Source organism: Trichosurus vulpecula, chromosome 1 (genome assembly GCF_011100635.1).
Source record: "Trichosurus vulpecula isolate mTriVul1 chromosome 1, mTriVul1.pri, whole genome shotgun sequence".
Classification (NCBI taxonomy): domain Eukaryota; kingdom Metazoa; phylum Chordata; class Mammalia; order Diprotodontia; family Phalangeridae; genus Trichosurus; species Trichosurus vulpecula.
Window position 1 is genome coordinate 300,975,476 of NC_050573.1, and position 23,598 is coordinate 300,999,073.

Genomic DNA, 23,598 nt, shown 5'->3' on the forward strand with positions numbered 1-23,598 from the left:
GAAGAAGCTTAAATAAGACAATGATATTTCTAAAAGGCGAAATGTTAAAAATTTTAGAATTCTGTAACAAAAACTCCAACAGCACACAACACAAAAAATTGTTAATAACAATGACAAATAAATAGCTGACATTATATAGAACCTCTGCTTACAAAACCATTTATACTCATTAATTCACTTGATTCTCACAAAACATGGCAAAAAATTTAGTGACACATACCTATGAACGAAATTAGTAGTTCCATCAATAGGATCAATTATCCATGTGGGATTATCAGTCAAGACACTATATTCTCCAGCAGCCACTGATTCCTCACCAATGAAACTAAAGGATAAGAATATCAGGTCAAAAGATATGAACAGGCAGTTTTCAGAGAAAGAAATTAAATAAATCTTAGTCATATGAAAAAATGCTCTAAATCACTACTGATTAGAGAAATGCAAATCAAAACACTGAGGTACCACATCACACCTATAAGACTGGCTAACATGACAAAACAGGAAAATTATAAATGCTGGAGAAGATGGGGGAAAATTGGAATATTAATGCATTGTTGGTGGAGTTGTGAACTGATCCAACAATTTTGGAGAGCAACTTGGAACTATGCCCAAAGGGCTATAAAAATGTGCATATCCTTTGACCAGCAATACTACTTCTAGGGCTGTATCCCAAAGAGATCATACAAATGAGAAAAGGACCCACATATACAAAAATATTTATAGTAGCTCTTGTTGTGGTGGCCAAGAATTGGAAATTGAGGGAATGCCCATCAACTGGGTAACAGCTGAACAAGTTGTGGTATGTGAATATAATAGAACACTACTGTGCTATAAGAAATGATGAGCAGGTGGACTTCAGAAAAACCTGGAAAGACTTACATGAACTGGTGCTGAGTGAGGGGAGCCGAACCAAGAGAACATTGTACACAGTTACAGCCATATTGTGCGATGACTAACTTTGATAGACTTGGCTCTTCTCAGCAGTGCAAGGTTCTAAGAGAACTCCAAACGGTTCATGATGGAAAATACTATCCACATCCAGAGAAAGACTTATGGAGTCTGAATGCAGATCGAAGCAAACTATTTCTTCTCTCTCCTTTTTGTTTTGTTTCTTCTTTCTCGTGGTTCCTCCCATTGGTTCTAATAATTCTTTACAACATGACTAATATGAAAATAGGTTTAATATGAATGTATATGTAGAGCCTATATCAGATTGCATACTATCTTGGGGAGTGTGGAGGAGAGGGGAGAGAGAGGGAGAAAATTTAAAACTCAAAAGCTTGTGGAAATGAACGTTGCAAACTAAAAATAAATACAAATTTTTTAAAAATTTAAAAATTTTAAAAAAAGGATAAGAATACCAAATGTTACCAAGTTCACTTTACTTTCATTTACCTAAAAATATTTCACAAATTCAACAGTCTACTCTCACAAAATCTCACAAACTTAGATCAAAGATTTAGAATTGTAATTGGCACCTAGTTCAATGTCTTACTTCTACAAATGATTAGATGGAGGCCTGAGATACGACCTGCCTAGTGTCAAACAGGTTATAGTGGCCAAACTGGGATTTTGAACAATTCCTCTGATCCCATAATCAGCACTCTTTCTGCCTGCACATTCCTCTACTATTGTTCCCTTTTATTTGTGGAAGATCTGCAAGAACACAGATCCCATTCTGTGATGGTCTAAGTTCTTAGACAGCAGGACTCAACATAAATGCAAACTTAAGGTGAGTCAGAGTTCAAGGGGCTAAAAAGTGCATCAGGTACAAAAAAAGAAAATAAAAAGAACATCAAAAACACAGGGACAAGAATCAGCCTGAAATGAAACCAACCACTCAAGGTACTGTGCGTATGACACTTGGCCTGGATCTGTCTAAAATGAGGAGGCGTCTCAAGTAAATAACTATGTGCCTTCTGTCAATGGGGTCTCAGTCCTTTTATAAAACTTCCTTTTGTACTTCAGTTCAATTCAGCAGCATTCACTTCGCCTGGATAGGCCTGGTACAGGGCTACCTCATGGTGACACGAAAAAAGGATATAACATTTAATAAAAGGGGGGAGACAGATAAATGCAAAGCAAAGATCCAGGCAAAATGCTATGAGAAATCTGGGGACTGAATCATGTAGCTAATTAATATAATTATCCTGGGCAAGTCATTTCACCTTTGTCTTCCAGTTTCCTCCTCTTTAAAATGAGGGAATTGGACCAGAGGCCTCTCAGGTCTCTTCCAGCTCTAACTCTGTGATCCTTTTTTAAAGTTCTTCTTCCCAACTTCTACTAGAATTGTTTCCCTCTTCGTGCTGTCATCCCCAGAGCCCAGTATTGCCTGGAACGCAATAGATACTTAATATATGTCTACTGATTGATAGCTAAAGGTACAGTTTTGGTTCATGCAAAAAGGCTGTGATTGCAGCTACAAATAGATACTGGTAAAGGAAACCAAGGCTTGAATCACTTGCATGGGGGTAAGTGAGTGTTCGCTCCTCTCTCTCTCTCATAAAGCCATTCCCTTCTACCTACAACATGAAAGTCTTCCTGCTTTGATTTGAAACTCATCTCCCTCCTCCCTAATAGTTTAAACTTCTTCCTCTCTCCTAGGTGCTTTTCAGCCTGTAAAATGTGTTTGAGTTGTCATTTTCTTCCCCCTCTACCCCGAACAAAAGGCTCCATTTGTCCACATGACCCTTCCAGCTTCCTTCAAGTGTCAAAGATAGACAGACAGGTCTTAAACTAAATTATGTTCCATTGCAAACAATATGACAGCAAAGTTTCAATGGAGAGGCCACAGAGCCTAACAGATAGAAAGCTGGCCTATGAGTCAAGGTGAGCTGGGTTGAAATTCCACCTCTCCCACACACTAGTTGTGCAGCCCTAAGTAGGTCATTTAACTACTCAATACCACAAGCAACACTCTAAGAGTGTTAAGTGGCAAAATAGCTTCCAAACTGCATTGGTACAAGAAACTTCCTCACCAGAGGTCTCCACATAGAACCAAAAAAAGTTCCAAGGAATTTAATTACGCCTCCATCTGCTTCCATTTCTGCATTATTTATACTCTGTATTTCTATACTTAAAATTGAAGAAATACCTGTGAGAAGGAAACCTCTCCTTTATGGCAGAAAGCATCATTTTTTCAACTTTTTGGTCAGTGGCTGTAACCAGATCTGCTGGAGAACTCTTCATCATGACAGCCATCTCATTTTTTAAAGCTTCCCGAATCACCTAAAGAGATTGTTTTTAGTACACACATGGAAAAAAAGATGAGTAACTTCAAACCAGAAAAAAAACACAAATGGTATGAAACATGAAACTAGTACTCAATATTACCCACAATATCAACTCTTAATTTACATAAAATTAGCCTTCGGAGGTCATGGAAGCAAGGTTACAGCTGGAAGGAACCTTAAAGATGACCACTTCCCTTATTTTATAGATTTTGAAAACGGGCAAGAGAAAAAAAGTAATTTACCAAGGCACATGGCTAATTAGTGGAAGAGCTGAGACTAGAAAATCATATCACCTGATTACTAATCCAGGCTCTTTCTAAGACACAATAATTACAAATTCATGAGTTTCTAAAACTGAGTCCTTTTTTAGTCTCAGCTCTGTTATCTTTTCATACACGGTAGTAGTTTTTTAATCCAGGAGGTGGAACATTTATTTCTTTGAATTCAAAAGTGATATTTAGCCAAAAGAAAAGTGAGCTTCATTAATTTTTTTAAAAACTCTCATTTAAAATAATAACATAAATTGTGTACCCATCCACATATATATGATCCAATTTACCTCTCCAGCTTTTCTTGCTAGGGATATTGCAAAATCCATGCATTCTTGCCAAGGATCGGCCATCTTCTCCTGTATATATTTAAAGATAGTATGTAAAATAGTTACAAATTCCCAAAAGTCCTAAATCTAGCTGAAGAATATGCTGTTCAAAAGTTAGCCTCAAAATAATCCTCTGATTTCAGATTCACCACTTTCCCCATCTAAGAATTCATAAATTTTTAAGATACCTTCTATATTCATGTTACTTTAAAGATTACATAATCCAACCCCCTAATTTTACAGCTTAGGTAACAGAGGCCTAGAGAGGTAGAGTCACTTGCTAGGATGGGGCAAAGGCAGGATGCTTTTTCTACTATCCCATGATGCTTGAAAGTTCAAGGGCTTATTGAGAATTTTTTCAAAATTTATTATTTTTTAGCTTTTTTTTATCCTGAGTTCTAAATTCTCTCCTTCCATCCAGCCCTCAATTACTGAAAAAGCAAGTGATACATCAATTATACATGTGAAAGCATGAAAAATATTTCTGTATTAGCCATATTGCAAAAAAGCAAGAAATATTAAAAAAGTGAAAAAATACTTCAATTTGCACTGAGTTCACAAGTTTTCTTAGATGTTGATAGCATTTTTCATCATGAATTCTTTGTAATTGTCTTAGATCATAGTACTGATCAGAGTAGCTAAGTCTTTCACAGTTGATCATCATTACAATATTGCTATTACTGCATACAATGATCTCCTGGTTCTGCTCACTTCACTCTGCATCAGTTCATATATATCTGCCCCCAGGTTTTTCTGAAACCATCCTGCTCATCATTTCTTATAGCACAATAGTATTCCATCACAATTATACAGCACAACTTATCCAGCCATTCCCCAATTGATAGGTATCCCTTCACTTTCCAATTCTTTGCCACCACAAAAAGAGCTGGTATAAGTATTTTTGTATGAGTCCTTTTCCTTTTTTCTTTAATCTCTTAGGAATACATATTTAGTAGCAGTATTGCAAATAGTAATTTAGAGTATTTTTTATAAGACTATAGATAACATTGACTTCTTCTTCTGAAAACTGCCTATTCATATTCTTTAGCTATTTATCAAGTGAGGAATGGCTATTTTTTACAAATTTGATTCAGTTCCCTATATATTTAAAATATGAGGCCTTTATTAGAGAAACTTGCTGTAAAAATTATTTACCAGTTTCTTGCTTTTCTCTCAATTTTGGCTGCACTGATTTTGTTTGTGCAAAACCTTTATTTTCACATAAACAATATCATCCATTATACTTCCCGTGACCATACCTTTTGCTTGGTCATTAACTTTTCCCTTATCCATAGATCTGACAGGTAAAATTTTCTATGCTCCCTCAATTTGCTTGTATCACTTTTTATGTCTAAAGCACATCCCTATTTTGCCTTTATTTTAGTATATGAGGTAAAATGTTAGTCTACGCCTATTTCTGCTAAACTGCTTTCCAGTTTTCCCAGCAATTTTTGTCATATAGTGAATTCTTCCCCCAAAAGCTTGGGTCTTTGGGTTTATCAAACACTAGATTACTATATTACTATATACTAAATGTACCTAATGTATTCCATTGACTTATCGTTCTATTTCTTAGCCAGTACCTGATTGCTCTGATGATTACTGCTTTGAAATATAGTCTGAAATCACTAGGCCGCATTACTTCAGGTTTTTTTCCCCATTGGTTCCCTTGATATTCTTGACTTTTTGCTCTTCCAGAATGAATTGTATAATTATTTTTTTTTTGAGATCTACAAAATAATTCTTTAGTAGTTTGACTAGTATGGCTCTGAATAAGTAAACAAATTTAGGTAAAATTGTCATTTTTATTCTATTGGTTCAGCCCTACCTATAAGCAATTGATACCTCCCCAGTTGTTTAGATCTGTCTTTGCGTGAAATGTTTTGTAATTGTGTTCATAGAGTTCCTGGGTTTATCTTGGCAGGTAGACTCCCAAGTATGTTATATAGTCTTGTAGTTATTTTAAATGGAATTTCTCTATCTCTTCCTGCTGGGTTTTGTTGATAATAGAGAAATGCTGATGATTTATATGAATTTTATATCCTGCAACTTCACTAAAGTTGTTAATTGTTTCAGCTATATTTTTGGGTGATTCTCTAGGATTCTCCAAGTATACCATCATATGATCTGCAAAGAGTGATGGTTTTGTTTCCTCATTGCCTATCTTGTTTCTTCAATTTCTTTCTTGTTTTATTGCTACAGTTAGCATTTCCAGTATAATACTGAATAACAGTGATGATAATGAACAGCCTTGCTTTACCCCAATTTTAGTGGGAATGCTCCTTGTTTATTCCCATTACAGGTAACACTTGCTCTTGATTTTTGAGAGATACTACTTATCATTTTAAGAAAAGCTCCATTGATTCCTATGCTTTCTAGTATTTTTAATAGGAATGGGTGTTGTATTTTGTCAAAAGATTTTTCTGCATCTATCCAGATATGATTTTTGTTGTTTCCATTATTGATATGGTCAATTACACTAATACTAAACTAGACCTGCATTCCTGGTATTAATCCCACCTAGTCAGAATGTATGGTCTTTTTAATATGTTGCTGTCATTTCCTTGCTAGTATTTTATTTAAAATTTTTACATTGATGTTTGTTAAGTAAATTGGCCTATGGTTTTCTTCATGTTTTTGCTCTCCCTGGCTTGGGCATCAAAACAATATTTCTATCATACAAGGAATACGGTGGAACTCCTCCTTTACTTATTTTTTTCAAATATACGTACATAGTATTAGAATTAATTGTTCTTTAAATGTTTAGTAAAATTCACATGTAAATTCATTTGGTCCTAAGGATTTCTTTCTTAGGGAGCTCATTTACGGCTTGTTCAACTTTCTTTTCTAAGATGGGGTTATTTATGTATTCTATTTCCTCTTCTGTTAATCTGGGAAATTTATAGTTTTGTAAATATTCATCCATTTCACTTTATCAGCTTTAATGGCATAGAATTGGGCAAAATAACTCCTAATGATTGCTTCAATTTCATCTTTATTAGTGGTACATTCAGCTTTTTCATTTTTGATTCTGGTAAACTTGGTTTTCTTCTTCTTTAAATCAAAATAACCAATTGTTTTTAATCTTTAGAACTAGATTTAGTAACCAATTAATTTTTCTGAATATTATTTTTTTCTCAATTGCATGTAAAGACAATGTTTAACACTCATTTTTTAAAATTCTGAATTCCAAGTTTTCTCCCTCTCTGTCCCCTCCCTCCTCCCTGAGGCAGTAAGCAATTTGATGTAGGTTATATGTGTACAATCATGCAAAACATATTTCTATATTAGTCATATTGTGAAAGAAAACAGACCCAAAAAGTGTGAAAAAACTTAAGAAAGTGAAAAATAGCATACTTTGATCTGTATTCAGACTGCCATCAGTTCTTTCTCTGGAGGTGTATAGCATTTTTCACCACGACTCCTTTGGAATTGTCTTGGATCATTGCATTGCTGAGAAAAACTAAGCCATTCACATTTGATCATCATACAATATTGCTGTTACTATGTACAATATTCTGGTTCTGCTCACTTCACTTTGCATCAGTTAAGTCCAGGTTTTTCTGAAATCAACCTGATCATCATTTCTTACAGCAAAATAGTATTCCATTACAATTATACACCACAACTTGTTCAGCCATTCCCCGATTGATGGACATCTCCTCAAACTTTCAAGTCACTGCCATCACAAAGAGTTGCCATAAATATTTTTGTACAAATAGGTCCTTCTCTGCCTTCCCCCCTTTTTTTAATCTTTGGGATATAGATCTAGTAGTATAACTGGGTCAAAGGGTATGCAGTTATATAGCCCTGTGGGCATAGTTCCAAATTGCTCTCCAGAATGGTTGTATCAACTCCACCAACAGTTCATTAGTATCCCAATTTTCCCACATCCCCTCCAATATTTATCATTTTCCTTTTCTGTCACGTTAGCCAATCTGATAGCCAATCTGAGGTGGTACCCTCAGGGTTGTTTTTTCACTTAATTTTTAACTTACACATCCAAGACCCTTTATTGAATTTTATTTTTATTACATTATGGTCTACAGAGAATACATTTAACATTTCTGCTTTTCCACATTTGTGAGATTTTTATGGCCTAATACAGTTTTTGTGAAGGTGTCATGTACAGCTGAGGAAAAAGTATACTCCTTTCTATTCTTATTAATATTCTCCAGAAGTCTACCATATCCAGCTTTTCTAAAATTCCATTCACCTCCTTAACTTCTTTCTTACTTATTTCATTGTTAGATTTATCTAGTTCTGGGAGGGGTACACTGAGGTCTCTAAATAGTATAGTTTTGGGGCAGCTAGGGGGGCACAGTGAGTACAGCTCCAGGCCTGGAGTCAGGAGAACCCAAGTTTAAATGTGGCCTCAGACACTTGACACACTTACTTGCTGTGTGACCTTGGGCAAGTCATTTAACCCCAATTGCCCTGCCTTCTCCCCTCCAAAAATAAAAATAATACAGTTTTACTATTTCCTCCTGTAACTTTTTTAACTTTTAATTTAGATGCTCTGCCATTTTGGTGCATGTATGTTTACTACTGATATTACTTCATTGTCTATGTACCTTTCATCAATGTGCAGCTTCCCTGATTAATCTATAATCTAAACTAGGCCTATCTTTGCTTTTGCTTTGTCTGAGATCATGCTACCCCTGCTATTTTCTTTACTTCAGAAGAAATCTAATAAATTCTGCTCCATCTCTTATTTTAACTTTGCATGTGTTCTTGTTTCAAATGCATTTTGATTATGGTTTCCAAGTCATTCTGCTGTTCACTTCCATTTTGTATGTGAGATCATCCCATTCACAGTTATAATTACTAATTGTGTATTTCTCTCCATCTTATTCTATTTATCCTTCTTTGTTTTTACATTGTCCCTCCTCAAAAGTCTGTTTTATTGCCTTTCTCAATCCATCCTCCCTTTTATCACCATTCCCCTTCCTCTTATCCCCTTCCGTACTTCCTGTTGGGTAAGATAGATTTCTATTCCCGAGTGTGTGTGTGTATGTGTGTGTGTGTGTGTGTGTGTGTGTGTGTGTGTGTGTGTGTGTATATACACATATATATATATATATATACACGTATATATATATATATATATATATATACATATTCTTCCTTCTTTCAACCAATTCCTACGCAAGTGAAGTCAAGTGTTGCCTGCCATTCCCAATTATCTCCTCCCCTATAAAAGCTCTTCCTTGCGCAGCCTTTTTATGTCAGATAATTTTCCCCATTCTTCCTCTCCCCTCTTCTCCCAGTGAATCCCTCTCTTTCATTCCTTCACTTTTTTTTGGAGAACATCCCAATATAATTGACTAACACCCTTGCCCTCTTATGTGGACTCCTTCGAACTGCCCTAACAATGATAACATTCTCATATAGGCATGTAAATAGTTTAACCTTATTAAATCCCTTATGAATCTCTTTCATGTTTACCTTTTTATGCTTCCCTTGAGTCTTCTGTTTGAATGTCAAATTTTCTATTTGGCTCTGGTCTTTTCATAAGAAATGCCTGAAAATCTTTGATTTCATTAAGTGACTTTTTTTTCCCTTGGAAAAATTATTATACTCAGTTTTCCTGGGTAGGTTATTCTTGGTTTTAAGCCTAGCTCCTTTGCCTTCTAGAATATCATATTCTAAACCTTCTGATCCTTTAACACAAAACTGATAAATATTGTGTGATCCTAACTGTAGTTCCATTATATTTAAATAATTTCTTTCTAGCAGCTTGCAATATTTTCTCCTTGACCTGGGAGCTCTGGAATTTGGCTATAATATTCCCAGGAATTTTCATTTTGGAATATCTTTCAGACAATAATCAGTGGATTCTTTCAATTTCTATCTTACCTTCTGTTCTAAGCTACTGGAGCAGTTTTTCTTTATATTTCCTTGAAATATGATGTCTAGGCTTTTTTTCATCATGGCTTTCAGGTAGTCCAATAATTCTTTATGTTTCCTTATCTATTTTCAAGGTCAGTTGTTTTTTCAATGAGGCATTTCATTTTTTCTTCTGTTTTTTTATTCTTTTGACTTTATGGTTTCTTGATGTCTCATAGAATCACTAGCTTCCACTTGCCCAATTATTCCTTCTAAGTAGTTCTTTTTTTCAGTGAATTCTTGTTCTTTTACTATTTGAAATGTCCAATTCTGGTTTTTGAAATGTTATTTTCTTCAGTATGTTTTGGGTCTCTTTTACCCAGCTGTTAATTCTCATTTCACAATTTCCTTGCATTACTGAAGCCACAAACACTAACACTCCTCTCTGCCCTGGAACTGTGACCCAGAATTGCATATGGACAATGAAGTTGCCAAGCAGCACCAGGTCTTGTGCCCAATGCTAGCAAAAAGTTCCTGTAATCTCCTTCTGACCTGTTGTCTGATCCCCTCACTGTCTCTAGGCTGAGAGCTCCGGACAGCAGTCGCTGCCTTCAAGGACCACTCCACTGGTGCTACTACCATGTGCACTTTGGGCCTACCACTGTCCCCCGACCTGGTGTCACAGACCTTTCCTGTTGGCATCCTAAGTTGTCTTAGACTGGAAAAATGTCTCATTCTGACTTTTTGTTGGCTATGCCACTCCAGAATTTGATTTACTGTGTTATATTAAAATTGTTTGGAGGGAAATGTCAGGAGAGTTCCCAGTTAGCAGTTGCCTCTACTCAGCCATCTTGGCTCCACCCCTTGGACTGGTCATTAAGATTTAAACCAGGTACCTCTAGAAACTTTAATAATTCCTCCAAACTATTAAAGATATCATTTTAGTGCAGATATAGGATATTTTTGTAGTCAAAAATATTCATAGTATCTTAAAAGGTACCAGAGAATGGGGAATGAAAGGAAATAGTAGAGATTCAATAAATATTCTAAAGGTGGGAAATATCAGTGGGGTCAAACTCAAATACAAATGGATTCCTGGCTGCATATTGATTTAGAAAACCACAAATCAACATTATCTATGTTGTACTGTATTTTCATTTATTTGTTAAAATTTCTAATTCTACATTTTAATCTGGTTCCCAGCCTCACTTGAGAGTTTTGCAGGGCTTCAAGTTTGACACCTCCGGCATAAGAAATAAGAGAAAAGGAGAAAAAGAAAAAGCATAAGAGCAGGATGAGAATATTAGAGAATAAAGGAAATAGCTATCAAGTACAAAGGGAATAGCATCAAGTATGAAAAAAGCAAAAACAGAGTTTATAAAAATAACATCTATGTTATAGGGAGAAAAAGCATTTATGATACCTCCTCCATGAGGTCTGACTTTTTACTGACTTCTTCAAAGTGAAATCCTGAGGAAACTAAAAATAACTAACCAAAAACATAACTAAAATTTTAAAATATAACTTAGTACAATGAGTTTTTATAAGGTGTTTGATGCATGGTACAACTCTTGGGTTGTTTATAAAGATGTAGAAATTTTCCCTTATGAATAATTTTCTATGAAAGGATAATAAGCATAGTATTCCTACCTAAAGAGTAAATCACATATATCACATATGGCTAAAACTATTGCAATGGTACTCAAATCACAGAAAGAAAAGAGCAGTAAAAGAACAGAGTTAAAGCAGAGAGAAGGCTAACGAGTCTTTTCCTTCATGTTGTAACATAAACATCCTGTAGCACTTCTTGGCTCTTCATAATCTATTCTAGCCCCAACCTACCTTTTGGGCTTTCCTTGTTTCTTACCACACCTTACAATCTACATTTTAACCAGATTGGACAACTGTTCGTTGCCTGGGAAAAAAAAAAACCCTATATTGCCTTGGCTCCTTTGCTCAAGCCTTTTCTTTGACCTGGAACCTAAGGGAAATGAGGTGAGTCTACAATCGATTAGTCAGTGAGTCCGGCTTTGATTCCCAGCAAAACTCAAGAACAAGTTATTAAAGGGATAGTTATTAAGGATTTAAAAAGAGAAATAATAACCACAGAATCACAGACTTTTTAAGGAGAAAGGAATTTCAGCAGCCATCTTGTCTAACCCATACCAGTAAGAAATGCCTAACAGATGATCAGGTGTATAGAATAGGTAGAAGATACATAAATATCCTACATCTATATCAAGCTTCTACTTCAAGAGGGGGGAGGAGAGGAACTCTATGGAGATGTCTCACAGATCTATGTATCCAGCCCTATATACATACACCTCCCCTAAGCTTCATTCTGGCATCAAAAATACCTCTTAGACATATCAGACTCAATATATCCAAAGTAGAATATGTTATCTTTCCCTCAAAACCTACTTCCTCTTCCATATTTCTTTATTTCTAAAAAATGCACCACCATTCTGCCAGTTTCCCAGATATGCATCCTGGATATGTTATCCTTGACTCCTCACTCTACTTCACCTTATCCAATGAGTTACCAAATCTTTTTTCACCTTCCACAACATCTCTCAGATCTGACTCCTCTGCTAACAATACCACCTAACACAGCTCTTTAATATTTAAGTGTTTTTTATACACTATTTCACCTAATCCTCATAATAACCCTATTAGATAACTGTATTATTATCCCCATTTTAAGAGATGATGAAATGGAGACAAAGAGAGGAGGATAAATTTGTAGTGGATCCTCTCAACATGGTGATAAGACTTCCTCCAGAAGCATTTAGTAGTACTCAAATAGAAGCAAAAAAGGCAATGGTAGAACTAATCCAGGGTTGGGGTTTGGAAAGGGACAAATGGTGATAAAATCAGATGACAAGGAATTAGAAAGTATAGGATGGTATAAAGTTGAACTGTAAATCAATATTTCAAAGGGAAAAAAAGCCAGAAAATGAGTGATGACCTAGGAAAGCAGGGAAGGGTGAAATAACTGAAGGTTACTGTGAGACAGGAGCATGAGTTTGGTAGTGGCAGGATGGTTTATGGAAAAAGAAAAGGATTTCACAGTTATCGATTATGGAAATAGAAAACTTGTAGAAGATGATGAGATCAAGGGTATGTACGGCTACAGTTGTGGGTATCTGAAGTGGAGGAAATGTGCAGACAGATCACAAGAGCTGAAGATGCTGATGAACTAGGAAGCAAATGTGATTCTAAGGAGATAGCATGGAGATAATATGAGTAAGGATAAGATGGTTCCAAAGTAGAAAAAGACTATGAGTTAGGTATCAAACTCATTGAGAAATGAGAATGACCTAAGGCTAGTATAACAGCAATCAGGATCTGGATACAGTGACATAGGAAGGAGAGATTGCTGAGTGATGGTGGTAGTTAAGGGCAACTGGAAGAGGCAATAAGGAGCAAGAAGCAAGTCTACTACTCCTCCTGGTCCAGTATGTCAAGCGACGCAAGAGAAAATACATCCAATAACTCAAGAGAGTGGTCAGGGGCTGTCTTCTGGATGGGGCTAGGCTTCTGTAATACCAGGAAGACAAGACAGAGGAAGAGGTTTAACATAAATAGTTAGTTAACAATACAATAAGCTTTGTACAATTGTACAATGTACAATAAAGTACAATGAATGAGGGAAGGCAGACTGAGAAAGGAATTAAGAGAGGTAGGATTGACATGGATGGTTAAGAAGGTTTTGAGAGTGATACTAGGGGAAGTTTTGACCTAGGCAGTCTAGATCTAAATCACAAAGATTCTACAAGGAAAAGATAACCACATTTTTCATAGTAGTAATGGCAACTGTGCCCTCAGAATAGATGCAATTATCATTCCTAAGCAAGAGGTTGAAAAGTGGGGTGAGAATGGGATAGGTCGAGCTCACTTCTCTATAGTTTGCAGACTACTTTCTTCCCTGTTTTGAAAATTGTCATTTTGTCTTTTTCTCCATTTTTCAAAAATCATTGATCAGTTCAGCAATCATATTCTTCATTTCTTTCAGTACCAAATAACACGGTTCATTTGGACAAAAGGATCTGAATTCAGCATGGGTATCTAAGGACTCTCTAATATCTGCTTACTTATCTCAGGTACCAATTCCCCATCAACCTTTTTTGTTCTGTCTTTTCCAATCCAAAGTTCATTATACTTGGAGGAGAACACAGAAGCAAAATAAGAACTCTACTTTCTCTTTGTTGGGCCATCTACACCTAAAAGCAGTCTACTTCCTTCCTTGATCCGCTTTTCATCAATATAACTAAAAATATAAATTTTTTTTAAAACCTTTTTTTTTTTTTGCTTTCCTTGATAGCCTCAGCTCATTCTGATCTCTGGCATTTCTGACACTATTCTTACAATAATATTCCATAATTTTTAACAATACTCTATTACCTGCCCTTGCTTCCATCTTCTGTACATTTTTTTTAATAAATAAGTTGGTTGGTGAATTCCCTGTGTGCATCCACATCAGTCTCTCCAGACAACTCCTGTTTTTTCTTCCTCATAAGAAAGGTTTGCGTTTGTGTCTTCAGAATTTCACTGTTGAATCAACTTCTGGGAGCCAAGATGGTAGAGTAAACATTAAGTCGCTATCACTCTCCCTTATTGACCTCTGCAAAAAACAGAAAATAGCACCCCAGGAAAAATCCTGGAACAGCAGAACCAGCAGAAAGACAGGATGAAGCAGTCTTTTAACCCAGGAAATGTGGAGGATTGGTAAGAAAGGTCCATCTCACTCGGGTAAAAGGAGAGCGCATTCCAGGACAGGAAGCGTCCCAGCAAGCCTTCGACGAGCCCCACCTCAGCAAACCAGCAGATCCTGAGCCCCAGGATGGTAGGGCAGGCAAACACAAATATCAGGATCCCACATCCCCACCCTGCATGCCCTAGCATAGCCAGGGGAAGTGGCCACCATGTGCACAGGCACAGACCTGTGTAGGCAGGCATCTCCCAGCAGCCAGACCTCCCCATGCTTCAGCACTGCTCCGCATAGACAAGTGTCCTCCAGCCATCAAACCTTTGCGTACTTCAATGTAGCCCCGGGAAACACAAAAATACCCCACCTGGCCTCAGCACATGCCAGACATCATCATTAGGACCCCAGGTCAGCATCAGGTAAGCTGCCAGACCCCTACAGCCTCCAGCCACAAGCACCTGAGGCCTCAGCACACAAAGCCAATGACCAGGCCCCTGGCCCCCAGCACAAAAGGCTTGGGACAGTGCCCCCTGTGCCCCAGAAGCAGAGCTCAACTGTAAAAATCAGGAAATAGGCAAACAAAACGATCAAAAAGCAAAAAAGAACACTGACTATAGACTTTTTATGGGGACTGGGAAGATCAAAACACAAACTTAGAAGAGGAGAACACTGTTAATACATCTACATCCGAAACCTCAAAGGGGAATTTGAATTGATCTTAAGCCCAAAAATCCTTCTTAGAAGCGCTCAAGAAGGATTAAGTCAAATAAGAGAGAGAGAAGAAAAACTACAAAAAGAAATGTAAGGTATGCAAGAGAACATCACCAGCTTGGACAAGGAAAGTCAAAAACTGACTGAAGAAAACAATTGCTTAATAAGTAGAATTGGCCAAATGGAAAAAGCAGTACAAAAATCCACTGAACAGGAAAACTCCTTAAAAAGTAGAATTGGCCAAATGGAAAAGGAGGCACAAAAACTCACTGAACCTTAAGAAGTAACATGGACCAAATGAAAAAGAAGGCACAAAAGCTAACTGAAAAAACAATTCCTTAAAAATTAGAATTGGGCAAGTGGAAGCTAATGACTCTATGAGACATCAAAAATCAGTCCAAAAAAATCAAAAGAATGACAAAAAAGAAGAAAATATAAAATACCTCACTGGAAAAACTGACCTGGAAAACAGATCCAGGGGAGATGATTTAAGAATCATTGGTCTACCTGGAAGCCATGATAAAAAAAAAAAAAAAAAAAGCCTGGACAGCATCTTTCAAGAAATTAACAAGGAAAACTGCCCTGAGGTCCTAGAACCAGGGGGTAAAATATTCATTGAAAGAAGCCACCAATCACCTCTGAAATAGAGCCCAAAATAAAGAACCCAAGGAATATTGTAGCCAAATTCCAAAATTATCAAATCAAGGAGAAAATACTGCAAGCAGTCAGAAAGAAACAATTTAAATATTGTGGAACCATAGTCAGGATTACTCAGGACCTATCAGCTTCTACATTAAAGGATCAGAGGGCTTGAAATATGATATTTTGGAAGGCAAAGGATCTTGGATTACAACCAAGAATCAACAATCCAGCAAAATTAAGCATAATCTTTCAGGGGAGGAGATAGACATTCAATGAAATAGGGGACTTCCAAACTCTCTTGATAAAAAAAACCAGAGCTGAACAGAAAATTCAATCTTCAAATACAAGACTCAAGAGAAGCATAAAAAGGTAAACAGGAAAGAAAAAAAAAAGCCATGATGTTCAATAAGGTTAAACTGTTTACATCCCTACAATATTTGGAAGGGGTATACATAGATAGAGAGTGTGGATATAAACTGACTTTGATGTGATGATAAAAGGGTGAAATTAACAGGTTAAAAAAAGGAACTGTACTGGGAATTGGGTATGCAACTAAAAAAGCTAGGAAAAGAACAAATGAAAACCTTGCAATTAAATACTAAATTAGAAATTCTGAAAATCAAAAGAGAGATTAATAAAATTGAAATTAAGAAAACTATTGAACTAATAAATAAAACTAACAGCTGGTTTTACAAAAAAAACTCAATAAAATAGATAAACCTTTGGTTCAATGTAGAGGAAATTAAAACAATAATTAAGAGCTATTTCACTCAACTATATACCAATAAAACTGACAATCTAAGTAAAATGGATGAATATTTACAAAAATATAAATTGCCTAGATTAACAGAAGAGGAAATGAAATACTCAAATAACCCATTTCGGAAAAAGAAATTGAACAAGCCATCAACGAACTCCCTAAGAAAAAAATCTCCAAGGCCAGATGGATTTACAAGTGAATTGTACCAAACATTTAATGAACAATCAATTCCAATACTACATAAACTATTTGGGAAAATTGTTAAGGAAGGAGTCCTACCAAATTCTTTTTAATGATACAAATACGATGCTGATACCTAAACTGAGAAGAGTCAAAAGAGAGAAAGAAAATTACAGACCAATTCCCCTGAGGAATATAGATGCAAAAATTTTAAATAAAACAGTAGCAAAAAGATTACAGCAACTTATCCCAAGGATAATACACTATGACCAGGTGGGAGTTATACCAGGAAGGCAGGGCTGGTTTAATATTAGGAAAAGTAGCAGCATAATTGGCCATATCAATAACAAAATTAACAAAAATCAATGATTATCTCAATAGATGCAGAAAAAGCTTTTGACAAAATACAACAGAGTTTCTGGGGTTTAAAAACACCAGAGAGCAAAAAAATCAAAGGAGTTTCCCTTTAAATGATAAGTAGCATCCATCTAAAACCATCAGCAAGCATTTTACATAATGGGGATAAGCTAGATGCATTTCCAATAAGATCAGGGTGTGAAACAAGGATGTTCATTACCACCACTGTTATGTTAGCTTTAGCAATAAGTTAAAAAAAACAGAAATTGAAAGAATCAGATTAGGCAAAGAAACAAAGCTATCACTCTTTGCAGATTATATGACAGCATACTTAGAGAATCCTAGAGAATCAACTAAAAAACTACCTGAAATAACTAACAACTTTGGCAAAGCCAAAGGATAGAAAACAAACCCATATAAATCATCAGCGTTTCTATATATTACTAACAAAGCCCAACAGCAAGAGACAGAGAAATTCTATTTAAAGTAAATGTAAACAATATAAAATATTTGGGAGTCTACCTGCTAAGACAAACCTAGGGACTATATGAACACAATGACAAAACACTTTTCACACAAATAAAAGTCAGATCTAAATAACTGGAAAAATATCAGTTGCACTGGGGGTGGGGGTGGGGGGCCCCATATAATAAAAATTACAAATATACCTAAGTTAATTTACTTATTCAGTGCCATACCAAATTACCAAAAAGTCATTTTATAGAGTTAGAAAAAATAATAACAAAATTAATCTAGAAGGTCCAGAATATCAAGGGAATTAATGAAAAGAAATGCAAAGGAAGGTGGCCTAGCCATACCAGATCTAAAACTGTATTATAAAGCAGCAATCCTCAAAACTACTTGTTACTGGCTAAGAATGAGAGTGGTGGATCAGTGGAATAGGTTAGGTATGTAAGACACAGTAGTCAATGACTACAGTAATCTACTGTTTGATAAACCCAAAGACTCCAACTTCTGGGATAGAACACTTGACAAAAACTGTTGGGAAAATTAGAAAACAGTATGGCAGAAATCACACACAGACCAACATTTTACACCATATACCAAGATAAGGTGAAATGGGTACATGATCAAGACATAAAGGGTGGTTCTATAAGCAAATCAGGAGAGCAAGGAATAGTTCACCTATCAGATCTATGGAGAATGGAATAATTTGTGACCAAAGAAGAGATTGAGAACATCATGAAATGCAAAATGGATAATTTTGATTACATTAAATTAAAAAGGTTCTGCAGGAACAAAGCCAATGCAACCAAGATTAGAAAGGAAGCAGAAAGCTGGGAAACAATTTTTACAGCCAATGTCTCTGATAAAGGCCTCACTTCTAAAATATATAGAGAACTGAATCAAATTTATAATACAAGTCATTCCCCAATTGATTCAAAGGATACGAATGGGCAGTTTTCAGATGAAGAAATTACAGCTATGTATAGTCATGAAAAAATGCACTAAATCACTAATGATTACAGAAATGCACACTAAAACAACTCTGAGGTACCACATCACACCTATCAGATTGGCTAACATGACAAAACAGGAAAATGATAAATGCTGAAATTATAGGAAAATTGGAACACTAATGCATTGTTTCTGGAGTTGTGAACTGATCCAACCATTCTGGAGAACAATTTGGAACCATGCCCAAAGGTCTATAAAACTGTTCTATAGCACAAAGGGCTATAAAACTTTGATCCAGCAAAAACACTTCTAGGTCTGTATCCCAAAGAGATCATAAAAATGGGGAAAGCATCCACATGTCCAAAAATATTTATGGTAACTCTTTTTGTGGTGTCAAAGAACTGGACATTGAGGGAATGGCCAGCAGTTGGGGAATGGCTGAACAAGTTGTGGTATATGTAATGGAATATTCTCGTTCCATAAGAAATGGTGAGCGGGCAGATTTCAGAACAACCTGGAAAGACTTACATGAACTGATGCTGAGTGAGGTGGGCAGAACCAGGAGAACATCGTACACCGTTAACAGCAACACTGTGCAATGACCAACCTTGATGGGCTTAGCTTTTCTCAGCAATGATCTAAGACAATTCCAAGACTAAAGATGGAAAATGACATACATATCCAGAGAAGGACCTATGGAGTCTGAATGCAGATTGAAGAATACTACTTTCCCTCTTTTTTTTTTCTTTCTTGTGGTTTTCACTTTGGTTCTGATTTTTCTTTACAACAGGACTAACATGGAAATGTTTAATATGATTGTACATGTATAGCCTACATCAGTTTACATGCCATCTTGGGGAGAGGGAGAATTTAGAACTCAAAATCTTATAAAAGTGAATGCTGAAAATGAAAAATAAATTTTCAAAAGAAGAATTTCACTTTTGGGAGATTCACAGCCCTCCTGGGCTGACTTCCCCTGAAGAAACAGCATCAAGAACAGTCTATGCCAAAATAACCCCAATTCCCTTTTTAACAGGATAGTTAGATTAGTAGTTCAGAGGAATGACAAAGACATTAAGAAACATCTTGCCAAAATTTCTGTATACAAAGTCTGCCTGCATTACTATCCTGTGGACAAGAAATATGGGTTAAACTACAGTATTTTCAGGTAGATTCAGAAATGGTTCTATGATCAGGCCCCAAACAGCAAACACTAATAAGGAGATGACAACTTATATCACTGGGTGCTCCCAGGGTTCTTTTCTTGGTTTACTCTATTCAGCATTTTTATCCATAACAGGTATAATGGTGGAATGCTTTAAAAACTGACAAATGACACAAAACTGGGAGGGCAATAGATGAGAGCCAGGACTCAAACAGATCTCAAGCTAGTACAAGAAGTGTTTACTAGATTAAGAGTCTAGCGAAAAGAAATTTAACAGAGATGTGCCTAAAATCCTATACTTGGTTTAAAAAATCATCTATACAAATATAAGATTAGGATGGTGTGATTGCATAACAATTTGTGTGAACAAGAAAATCTGGGGATTTTGTGGACTATAAGTTCAAAATGAGTCAACAACATGACACAGCTGCCAAAAAGCTAATGTTATCATAAGGTAAATTAACAGAAGTACAGTGTGCAGGAGGCTAATATCCCCTTGTAATCTGCTCTGATCAGACCACATCCGGTCTACTGTCATCTGTTCTGCTTCATTTTAGGAAGGTCTTTAGCAAACTGGAAAACGTGAAGAGTACTAGAAGGGTGATGGTGGGCCTTGGGATTATGCCATCAGATTTAGCTGAAGGACATATAATGTTTAGTTTGGAGATGAGACTTAAGGGGGACATGTTAGATACGTTCACATATTTGTAGGTCTGTCAAGCAGAAGGACTTTTTCTTGGATCTATAGCATAGAACCAGGAACAATGGGAAAAAGTTGCCAAGAAGCCAATTTAGGCTCAATGTAAGAAAAGTTGTCCAAACAATTAGAGCTAAACAAAACTGAAATGACCTGCCTCATAATGGTAGATCCCCAGTCACCAGAGGTCTTCAAGTAGAACCTAGATGACTACTGAACTGCTACTAGACACATGTTTTGTCACATGGAAATTTTTTGTTATTTTATATATATAGTTCTAAATATGCAAATGGAATTTTTCTTTGAGTTCTGATTATTAAGTGACAGGTAAATATTTACATAAACTACACAATATGAGGTGGTAATAAAATGCATATAGTTTGGTTGGGGATGTAATGAGAAATCACTAAGCTTATTCTTACTTGCCATGTGAAATACCAGCTTATGCGCTAGTTGGCAAGAAGGCTGAGATGTTCAGACATGTAGTGAAACTCAATATTTAGCAGATTTTTGTTAGTTTATTATGCCAGGTATCGTTTGGTAAACATCTTTATTGGTTCTATTTTCTCAATTGTTTTGTATTTTGTTGATGTTAACATGAGATTACTTAAATTCTCAGTGTGTCTCTTGAGTATGTCAACCATTTTTAAATAATTATTTGTTATGATCCAATTTATAAATATCAGAGACATAATTTCACTGATCTAGTTAAGAAAACATATGAACTCTATTTTGGTTTTAAAACAGGTAACCACAATAAGCCTTGGGCCCCTTATTTGTACGATTAGAATAATAACTGGCTGGATACATGGATCTCCTCACATGTTCTTTGTAGTTCCTATAATCTGGAGAGAACAGAAAAGAAAAATTCAACATATTGCTCTTTTTTCTTAACAAGTATATTAGGGATTACCTACAAATCTAGATATATTGTTAAACACCCAAATTTACCATGACGTGAGATAGATTTTAACAACCAGAAACTCAAAATTTGTATGAACCTTATGATTCAGATTGTAATAATGATGCATAAGAGATCAATAAGGTGATCCTCAAATATACATTTAATAACTCAAACAGACCTAAGTGACCTTGTTCAAGACTTTAAGTCATTCAAAAATCAAGGTCAATTTTTAGCTTCTAGATCACAAGGATGGAATCTCCCATAAGAAGATTCTAAAATGTTTAAAACATGGAAACTCTCCTGAACGTTAAGTATAAAAACTATTTTTGGCATTATTGATAAATAGTGGACATCTGAAAAAGATTGCACTTGTACTATGATTACAACTGGGTATATCAAATACTCTGCCTTTATTTGTGAATGTAAGTAGAGACAAGAAAACCCCCCACTACATTTGAGGGCAATATGAATTGCAGTGACCTCAAAGGAAGTATTTCATTATAGAAAAGAAATATATGACAAGTCAATCACTGGTTGGTATTTTAAAGTTCTTTCCCTCCTGTTGAGTATTACATTTGGTTTAATTTGTCAAGTGACCAAAAATGATGCAGGTTTTGTCAAGGTGAAAAATCAAAGTAATGAAGGTTTCTTTATCTGAAAAAATAAAATTTCAAGAATAACTAAAGCTAAAAATCAAAGAAGAAATATCTGTGGGGCCTTGAATAAGAAAAGGGATCAAAGAAATATTTTGAGGAATAACTGAATTTAACTAAAGGAGTTACACAGAAATCTTTTTTTAAGTAACCAAAAATATTTGAGGAAACTACAAGGCAAAATTACCAAGAAATCGTCAATTAACCACTGCCAAGTAACATGACTCAAGATCCATTAGTTTATATTTTGATTTCTTTGTGGAAAACCTAGGTACAATTGTGATGAAAAATATAAGCACTTCCATTAAAAAAACTCTCCACAATAGAAAAGAGATACCAGTAAAAATGGAATCTAAGCATAATGACTTACAACTGCTGGATATCGAGGTATATTATATTTCACAATAAAAATAAAACAGGAATCATTAACAGCTACATTTTAGATGAATTAAAAGAGCAAGGTTTTGTTCAAAAAATCATTTTTGAAAAAATATTTAGCTGTGATTCCCTTAAAAATGGTAGATAATGGACAAAATCTGAAACCGCATTTGAAATCAGGACAAAAAACCACTACTTCGATCTTCTCCTATCCCCAGCTCAAATGACAACTTCTTCTTGATGCATTCCCTGATTCTCCATTGCAAGAAATTACTTTTTCTCTCAACTTCTACATAGTACTTTATATACCTCTTCTATTGCACTTCCCATAACAATCCAGCAAGTGTTTGTTAAGTGCCAACTACAAGGAAGAAATTCCCTGTGTTATGTGCTTGAGATGAAAATTAAAAATAAAAACAGTCCCTGCCCATGGGGAGCTACTGGGACAATACAGCAAGAAAATAAATAAGTATACAGATGATAATTTGAGGATGGACAAAAGACCAATAATCAACAGAATCAGGTAAGGCATCCTTGAGGAGGTAGCGCATGGCCCTTTGCTCACAGGAAGAGATGAAAGTAAGGAAAGAGTATATTCCTGGCAAAGGAGACAAGCTGTACAAGAGATGAAGGCAAGGAATGGAATGCCAAGCTCAGGGAATAGCAAATAAGTTAGTTTGGCTAGAATGTAGAGGGCATCAGAAGGAAGTTATATTCATTAAGTCTGGAAATATAGGCTGGAGGAGCCAGGTTGTGAAGGGTTTTAAATGCTAATCTGAAAAAAAAATCTGTATTTTATATTAGAGGCAAAAGGAAGTCACTGAGGAAGGAAGCAAGACTTGTGCTTCAGATATATCAATTTGGCAATTATGTGGGGATGGATGAATTGAAAATGTGAGAGAATAGAAGCCAGAGGTTCAATCTGGAAGCTGAATGGTCCGAGTAACACAGGAAGAGGTAAAATACAGGAAGTTGGAAGTGGAGGACAACAGTTGGGGGACTAAGGGAAAGAAAATTAAAAAGTACCACTGAAATGCTTAAGTAATACAGGGAAAAGAACAGAAGTTAGTTCAGAAGGGGACAGAGATAAAGCAGAGCTATTTTGTTCCTATCATGTTAAGCCTAATAAACTTTAAAAGACAAACTATGTAACATAAGTTGACAGTTTCATATATACAACCCCTTTTTCTGTATACTGAAATGTTCAACGTTTTTTAAGTTTATAATAAAAAATATTTAAAAAATTTTTTATATCCAGGTGAGGCCTTAACAAGGTGGTGTCTTGTGAGTAAAAATAAGGGGAAAGATGAGAGATGCAAAATGTCATTACTTAAAGCAGGAAGTCAGAGAACCAGTGACTTTCC

General features: G+C 35.7%; 1 protein-coding gene across 3 annotated transcripts in view; it reads right to left on the reverse strand.

Moving 5' to 3' along the window:
* The window catches only part of IMPA1 (inositol monophosphatase 1), a 43,227-nt gene that overhangs the window by 18,424 nt on the left and 1,205 nt on the right, over nt 1-23,598 (reverse strand). For 2 of the 3 annotated variants that reach the window (XM_036741006.1, XM_036741005.1), the window contains exons 2-4: nt 3,793-3,861; nt 3,095-3,228; nt 221-325 (exon numbers count right to left, since the gene is read on the reverse strand). In XM_036741006.1, coding sequence (XP_036596901.1) covers nt 221-325; nt 3,095-3,228; nt 3,793-3,855 — 302 coding nt within the window. In that variant the 5' untranslated portion in view covers nt 3,856-3,861. Of the gene's footprint in view, nt 1-220; nt 326-3,094; nt 3,229-3,792; nt 3,862-7,188; nt 7,295-14,064; nt 14,285-23,598 lie in introns of all 3 variants that reach the window. The other variant, XM_036741004.1, reaches the window with a different exon arrangement.